Here is a 9,034-nt window from a genome sequence, read left to right as displayed (position 1 = left end):
GGAATAACAGACATCCTCTAGTCTGTAGAGGGGAATAACAGGAGAAGCGGCCACAGACTGCAGGTCGCTTCGGGTAGGCGCAGGCCGTAGTTGACAGAGACACCTGCTCACACGCAGCATCTGATGAAGGCAAAAACACGACAGGACAGGGCGAAACACAATCACAGCACGGTGAATACTAAACAAGGAACCGACGGGACAGGAACGGAACACAAAGGAATAAATAGGGACTCCAATCAGGGGAAAGGATCGGGAACAGGTGTGGGAAGACTAAATGATGATTAGGGGAATAGGAACAGCTGGGAGCAGGAACGGAACGATAGAGAGAAGAGAGAGCGAGAGAGTGAGAGAGGGAGGGGGAGAGAGAGGGATAGAAAGAGGGAAAGAACCTAAAAAGACCAGCAGAGGGAAACGAATAGAATGGGGAGCACAGGGACAAGACATGATAATAAATGACAAACATGACAGACTCAGGGTGTGAATACTTATGTAAATTAGATGTTTCTCTATTTCATTATCAATACATTTGCAAAAATGTCTAAAAACATGTTTTCACTTTGTCATTATGAGGTGTTGTGATGTCATTATGAGGTGTTGTGATGTCATTATGAGTTATTGTGATGTCATTATGAGGTATTGTGTGTAGATGGGTGAGAACAAAAATCTATTGACTAGGCTATAACATAGAGAGAAGAGTTGGCTATGTCACATAGCTACAGATCTGGGACCAGGCTATAACATAGAGAGAAGAGTTGGCTATGTCACATAGCTATAGATCTGGGACCAGGCTATAACATAGAGAGAAGAGTTGGCTATGTCACATAGCTACAGATCTGGGACCAGGCTATAACATAGAGAGAAGAGTTGGCTATGTCACATAGCTACAGATCTGGGACCAGGCCATAACATAGAGAGAAGAGTTGGCTATGTCACATAGCTACAGATCTGGGACCAGGCTATAACATAGAGAGAAGAGTTGGCTATGTCACATAGCTACAGATCTGGGACCAGGCTATAACATGGACTTGTGTCCATGAGTCAAACTGTTAGTTTCCAGCCACAACATTATAAATAGGTGAACAGTTGATATGTGTATAATGCCACCAGGTTTCTCCTCTCCTCTCCTCTCCTCTCCTCTCCTCTCCTCTCCTCTCCTCTCCTCTCCTCTCCTCTCCTCTCCTCTCCTCTCCTCTCCTCTCCTCTCCTCTCCTCTCCTCTCCTCTCCTCTCCTCTCACAATGAGAAGCCATTTATATTCTCCCCAGTGAAATGATAGATAAACAGCAATGTTTTAATGATTGGAGCTACTTGTCTATCCCTGTAATTACATCAGCCAAAGTGGCAGGGGCTGGTAGATTACATCGTCCGAGAACCAGGAAAACATTAGCATTGAAATGATTTATTCGTCTTATCACAGCTCGCACAATACAATTCATATTTTAGCCACTACGCTCTGGCAATATTAATGACCCAGTGTTTACAGCAGTGACAGAACACTAGATTCTAGTTTCTAAATGACTCTTATTGTATAATATTAGTTGACCCAGTGTTTACAGCAGTGACAGAACACTAGATTCTAGTTTCTAAATGACTCTTATTGTATAATATTAGTTGACCCAGTGTTTACAGCAGTGACAGAACACTAGATTCTAGTTTCTAAATGACTCTTATTGTATAATATTAATGACCCAGTGTTTACAGCAGTGACAGAACACTAGATTCTAGTTTCTAAATTACTCTTATTGTATAATATTAGTTGACCCAGTGTTTACAGCAGTGACAGAACACTAGATTCTAGTTTCTAAATGACTCTTATTGTATAATATTAGTTGACCCAGTGTTTACAGCAGTGACAGAACACTAGATTCTAGTTTCTAAATGACTCTTATTGTATAATATTAGTTGACCCAGTGTTTACAGCAGTGACAGAACACTAGATTCTAGTTTCTAAATGACTCTTATTGTATAATATTAGTTGACCCAGTGTTTACAGCAGTGACAGAACACTAGATTCTAGTTTCTAAATGACTCTTATTGTATAATATTAGTTGACCCAGTGTTTACAGCAGTGACAGAACACTAGATTCTAGTTTCTAAATGACTCTTATTGTATAATATTAATGACCCAGTGTTTACAGCAGTGACAGAACACTAGATTCTAGTTTCTAAATGACTCTTATTGTATAATATTAGTTGACCCAGTGTTTACAGCAGTGACAGAACACTAGATTCTAGTTTCTAAATGACTCTTATTGTATAATATTAGTTGACCCAGTGTTTACAGCAGTGACAGAACACTAGATTCTAGTTTCTAAATGACTCTTATTGTATAATATTAGTTGACCCAGTGTTTACAGCAGTGACAGAACACTAGATTCTAGTTTCTAAATGACTCTTATTGTATAATATTAGTTGACCCAGTGTTTACAGCAGTGACAGAACACTAGATTCTAGTTTCTAAATGACTCTTATTGTATAATATTAGTTGACCCAGTGTTTACAGCAGTGACAGAACACTAGATTCTAGTTTCTAAATGACTCTTATTGTATAATATTAGTTGACCCAGTGTTTACAGCAGTGACAGAACACTAGATTCTAGTTTCTAAATGACTCTTATTGTATAATATTAGTTGACCCAGTGTTTACAGCAGTGACAGAACACTAGATTCTAGTTTCTAAATGACTCTTATTGTATAATATTAGTTGACCCAGTGTTTACAGCAGTGACAGAACACTAGATTCTAGTTTCTAAATGACTCTTATTGTATAATATTAGTTGACCCAGTGTTTACAGCAGTGACAGAACACTAGATTCTAGTTTCTAAATGACTCTTATTGTGTAATATTTTTGGACTAACTTTGTGATTAATTTGATCCATAATAATTAACATAGCCAAATAGTTGATGTCTAAATCATAGAGGAGACCGGTGTCCAGACTAGAGCAGTCTAGTAGAGAGGAGACCAGTGTCCAGACTAGAGCATCTAGTAGAGAGGAGACTGGTGTCCAGACTAGAGCAGTCTAGTAGAGAGGAGACCAGTGTCCAGACTAGAGCAGTCTAGTAGAGAGGAGACCAGTGTCCAGACTAGAGCAGTCTAGTAGAGAGGAGACTGGTGTCCAGACTAGAGCAGTCTAGTAGAGAGGAGACCGGTGTCCAGACTAGAGCAGTCTAGTAGAGAGGAGACCAGTGTCCAGACTAGAGCAGTCTAGTAGAAAGGAGACCAGTGTCCAGACTAGAGCAGTCTAGTAGAGAGGAGACCAGTGTCCAGACTAGAGCAGTCTAGTAGAGAGGAGACCAGTGTCCAGACTAGAGCTGTCTAGTAGAGAGGAGACCAGTGTCCAGACTAGAGTAGTCTAGTAGAGAGGAGACCAGTGTCCAGACTAGAGCAGTCTAGTAGAGAGGAGACCAGTGTCCAGACTAGAGCAGTCTAGTAGAGAGGAGACTGGTGTCCAGACTAGAGCAGTCTAGTAGAGAGGAGACTGGTGTCCAGACTAGAGCAGTCTAGTAGAGAGGAGACCAGTGTCCAGACTAGAGCAGTCTTGTAGAGAGGAAACTGGGGTCCAAACTAGAGCAGTCTAGTAGAGCGGAGACTGGTGTGCAGACTAGAGCAGTCTAGTAGAGAGGAGACCAGTGTCCAGACTAGAGCAGTCTAGTAGAGAGGAGACCAGTGTCCAGACTAGAGCATCTAGTAGAGAGGAGACCGGTGTCCAGACTAGAGCAGTCTAGTATCACTGCTTGTATCACTGTCTCTGTGTGTCTATGTGTGTGTCTTTCTGTGTGTGTGTGTGTGTGTGTGTGTCTGTGTGTCTCTCTCTCTCTCTCTCTCTCTCTCTCTCTCTCTCTCTCTCTCTCTCTCTCTCTCTCTCTCTCTGTATGTGTGTGTATATGTGTGTATGTTTATGTGTGTGTGTCTCTCTTTGTTTGTCTCTATCTATTCACCAATATGTGTGATGCGTGTGTGTGTGTGTTTATGTCTGTGTGTGTATCTCTCACTGTGTGTGTGTGTGTGTGTGTGTGTGTGTGTGTGTGTGTGTGTGTGTGTGTGTGTGTGTGTGTGTGTGTGTGTGTGTGTGTGTGTGTGTGTGTGTGTGTGTGTGTGTGTGTGTGTGTGTGTGTGTGTGTGTGTGTGTGTGTGTGTGTGTTTATGTCTTTGTGTGTATCTCTCACTGTGTTTGTGTGTGTGTGTGTGTTTATGTCTCTGTGTGTATCTCTCACTGTGTTTGTGTGTGTGTGTGTGTGTGTGTGTGTGTGTGTGTGTGTGTGTGTGTGTGTGTGTGTGTGTGTGTGTGTGTGTGTGTGTGTGTGTGTGTGTGTGTGTGTGTGTGTGTGTGTGTGTGTGTGTGTGTGTGTAGTGCCAGTGTTTAAGGGAGCTGTCAGGAGTTTCATAATGAATGTTCATCTGAAGGAAGCTCACTGACAGCCTTAGCAGCAGGAAGGTGAAAACAACACAATACACTTTTTACAGATCTTTGTTTATGCATCAGGTTTTCTCTACTTGGGTGGGTGAGCTGACTTCAATACAACAGAAACTGAACTTAGTTATTTTCCTATAGATCCTGTTAAATTACACGGTTAAATTAAAGTGTTCTAATTCCTAATTGATAAAAATTAATTAAAATTAATTTAACGGTCAGTTGAGTGAAAACTCCATAGATGCGGTAAAGAGGTCAAGCGAACTCGACGAAAACAATGGAATTGTCATGGAAACGCCTGGGGAAAGTCTGTGAGGCAAGATCTCAAGTCTCCTCATTTCCCCCCAGCAACAGGATCCTACATTTAGCTGATTGGTTATATGTGTATTTGACACTATGTTGAGGTGAAGATCAGAGTATAATGCTGGTATGGAGGTCGACCCCAACACATGTTCATGTCATCGTCACCAATCAACTGCATTACAGTTAAAAACTACTTTGACTTTCGCCACTGTACGTTAGCTATGCTACTATGCTAACCAGCTTATACGAACAGGAGTTAGCATTTAGCAGTCGCTTCTTCTGAACCTGAAAAGGGACAACTTTTACATGTTATTCAGGGAAAACAGCCAAATATATCCAAATTGGACTTAAGCAACCACGATGTGGGCCTGTTACAATACATAAATCATGACGGATTTGATAGAATATCCATTTTACTCAGATCACATTTGTTGAATGTGCACCAGTCCACATTACATTGACTCCTTCACCTCATCTATAGCTCTTAGTTAGCATACATAGCATACAATTGCCTGTCAGTCAAAAAAACATTTCTCAGCATGCATCAGTCAATTAAAGTTATTAATAAACCCAGCTTAAAACCCCAGACAGCAACCATTGCAGATGTAGAGGCACGGGCTACCTACTGCACTACAGCCATGCTAAGTGTTGTGATCCAACTCAGAGCCACAGATATCCAAGTACTGATTATTCTGGTTCTGATCCAGTTGAGGAACAGGTGCATGGATAAAAGACTGCTATCAGTCCCAGACCCAAACGCTGGGCTACACTACTCTAATGACAGGTCTGGAACCAGAGTTCAGGCTCAGACAGGGATGTGGCTGTTGAGAGGTGTTATGCATGGCAGGTCTGAGAGCAGCATTAGTGGTCTGTTGACAGGTGTTATGCATGGCAGGTCTGAGAGCAGTATTAGTGGTCTGTTGAGAGGTGTTATGCATGGCAGGTCTGAGAGCAGTATTAGTGGTCTGTTGAGAGGTGTTATGCATGGCAGGTCTGAGAGCAGTATTAGTGGTCTGTTGAGAGGTGTTATGCATGGCAGGTCTGAGAGCAGCATTAGTGGTCTGTTGAGAGGTGTTATGCATGGCAGGTCTGAGAGCAGTATTAGTGGTCTGTTGAGAGGTGTTATGCATGGCAGGTCTGAGAGCAGTATTAGTGGTCTGTTGAGAGGTGTTATGCATGGCAGGTCTGAGAGCAGCATTAGTGGTCTGTTGAGAGGTGTAATTACAGAGGGTAATTGGTGTCATTCCCACTGTCACGGCCGGCTGCCTCTCATCGTGGTGGACAGGACCCCTGTCATATGTAGTTAACAGCCTGAGGCGTCGAGCACACACACACACACACACACACACACACACACACACACACACACACACACACACACACACACACACACACACACACACACACACACACACACACACACACACACACACACACACACACACACACACACACACACACACACACACACACCGCCGCAGGCAACCCTCTCACATATGCAGTGACAGACAGTGGGACCCCTCAGCGTCGTGAAGTCAAGCTCTTTATTCATTCTTAACAGACTGTAGCAAAATAGTTATCATATGATTGATGGGTTAAATCAGGGTCAGCTCTCAATGGTGATTAAACAGACATTATCACAGACTACACATTGACAGTCAGTCAGAGAACTCTTTCAGGTGAATATTATTATATGTCAGCCAGGTAGTGTTCTTCCTGTTCACACCACTCTGAGTCTGTTAGATATTGAGGCTGCTGTAGCCGGGCTTTCCATGTGATATAGTGTTATCTGTAGCGTAGCTCTAATCAGTTATGTCTAGTTATTTCTGTCAGAGTAGTTTAACATAGAGAGAGAGAGATGTCTAGTCTCTCTGGTTCTCATTGGTTCTAATAACAATCAGCTGCTTTTCATTTTCCTCTGACATTATTAAGGAATAATGACCTCTCTCTCTCTCTCGCTCTCTCTCGCTCTCTCTCGCTCTCTCTCTCTCTCGCTCTCTCTCTCTCTCTCTCTCTCTCTCTCTCTCTCTCTCTCTCTCTGTCTCGCTGTCTCGCTGTCTCTCTCTCTCTCGCTGTCTCGCTGTCTCTCTCGCTCTCTCTCGCTCTCTCTCGCTCTCTCTCTCTCTCTCTCTCTCTCTCTCTCTCTCTCTCTCTCTCTCTCTCTCTCTCTCTCTCTCTGTCTCGCTGTCTCGCTGTCTCGCTGTCTCTCTCTGTCTCGCTGTCTCTCTCTCTCTCTCTCTCCCTCTCTCTCTCTCTCTCTCTCTCTCTCTCTCTCTCTCTCTCTCTCTCTCTCTCTCTCTCTCTCTCTCTCGCTGTCTCTCTCTCTCTCTCTCTGTCTCGCTGTCTCGCTGTCTCTCTCTCTCTCTCTCTCTGTCTCGCTGTCTCGCTCTCTCTCTCTCTCTCTCTCTCTCTCTCTCTCTCTCTCTCTCTCTCTCTCTCTCTCTCTCTCTCTCTCTCTCTCTCTCTCTCTCTCTCTCTCGCTGTCTCTCTCTCTCTCTCTCGCTGTCTCGCTGTCTCTCTCTCTCTCTCTCTCTCTCTCTCTCTCGCTGTCTCGCTGTCTCGCTGTCTCGCTGTCTCGCTGTCTCTCTCTCTCGCTGTTTCTCTCTCTCTCCCTCTCCCTATATCTCCCTGTGCCTATCTCTCTCTGTCTCTCTCTCTCTCTCTCGCTGTTTCTCTCTCTCTCCCTCTCCCTATATCTCCCTGTGCCTATCTCTCTCTGCCTCTCTCGCTCTCTCTTTCACTCTCTCTACTCTCTCTCTCTGTCTCTCTCGCTCTCTCTTTCGCTCTCTCTACTCTCTCTCTCTGTCTCTCTCGCTCTCTCTTTCGCTCTCTCTACTCTCTCTCTCTTTCTCACACATCTACCTGTGAGTTTTTTTAGAGGAAAATGTTTTATTTTTGAAGTTTTGATTTTCCACTTTTCTGCCAAGTAAGAGAAGAGCGTTTCTCTTTCTTCCATGGTTACCTGAGGGACATGTTCAGGCCGTCTGTTAAGCATCTTAGACGTCAAAGAATCACATGTTTTCAAAATGTTTTCAGACCATCAAATTGAGCCAAACAGGATTTTCTACTTTCCACATCTCTTTTTAATCTGGGGCCAGTTGAAGGGATTGGAAGATTGAGGTACAGAGCAGCATGTACACACACACACACACACACACACACACACACACACACACACACACACACACACACACACACACACACACACACACACACACACACACACACACACACACACACACACACACACACACACACACACACACACACACACACACACACACACACACACACACTAACACACACATTAACACACACTAGCTGACTACTGTATAAACAGAGGGGTTGAATGGAGTGTGTGTGTGTGTTATCAGTGTAGTTATCCTCCTCTTCTTGTCCCCACCCAGAACGTGATGAGTGTACGACAGGTCTTCACAGCTGTGATGAAAATGCCATCTGTTTCAACACGGTGGGGGGCCACAGCTGCTCCTGTAAACCAGGCTATGTAGGCAACGGGACAGTCTGCAGAGGTGAGACACACACACGTATACATACCCACTTTACACTCTCAGGATACGCACACATGTACACACACTCGCGCATTTAAGTACACACGTGCGGTTGACGCACACACTCGCGCGCACACACACACACACACACACACACACACACACACACACACACACACACACACACACACACACACACACACACACACACACACACACACACACACACACACACACACACACACACACACACACACACACACACACACACACACACACACACACACACACACACACACACACACACACACACACACACACACACACACACACACACACACACACACACACACACACACACACACACACACACACACACACACACACACACACACACACACACACACACACACACACAGCCTTCCTGTGTCTATCTGTCTCTTTACAGACACTTTAACATCTATTTGATTTTTTTCAGGGGCCCAATGGTGCCCTGGGAGCAGATCATTCCCAAATCAGCATGGCATTTTCAATACAACAGACACTTCAAGATACAGCCGTTACAGATACACTACATTTCAACAACACCTGTCTTTACATCCACCAAATCAGTGTTTCCCAAATAGTATCATCTGTCCTGTTACTGTATGTCTAGGAAGGATCCAATATAGCATCGTCTGTCCTGTTACTGTATGTCTAGGAAGGATCCAATATAGCATCGTCTGTCCTGTTACTGTATGTCTAGGAAGGATCCAATATAGCATCGTCTGTCCTGTTACTGTATGTCTAGGAAGGATCCAACATAACATA

At 43.9% G+C, this 9,034-nt stretch overlaps 1 protein-coding gene across 1 annotated transcript in view; it reads left to right on the top strand.

The window, feature by feature from the left end:
- LOC124020531 (protein NEL-like) overlaps nucleotides 1–9,034 on the top strand; it is a 104,092-nt gene that overhangs the window by 54,600 nt on the left and 40,458 nt on the right. Inside the window, exon 12 of the mRNA XM_046335769.1 lies at nucleotides 8,123–8,245. Coding sequence (XP_046191725.1) covers nucleotides 8,123–8,245 — 123 coding nt within the window. The remainder of the gene's footprint in view (nucleotides 1–8,122; nucleotides 8,246–9,034) is intronic.

Source organism: Oncorhynchus gorbuscha, unplaced genomic scaffold, assembly GCF_021184085.1.
Source record: "Oncorhynchus gorbuscha isolate QuinsamMale2020 ecotype Even-year unplaced genomic scaffold, OgorEven_v1.0 Un_scaffold_847, whole genome shotgun sequence".
NCBI classification, from domain to species: domain Eukaryota; kingdom Metazoa; phylum Chordata; class Actinopteri; order Salmoniformes; family Salmonidae; genus Oncorhynchus; species Oncorhynchus gorbuscha.
Note: the sequence above shows the minus strand (reverse complement) of the source record. Positions and strands in the feature narration are given on the sequence as shown.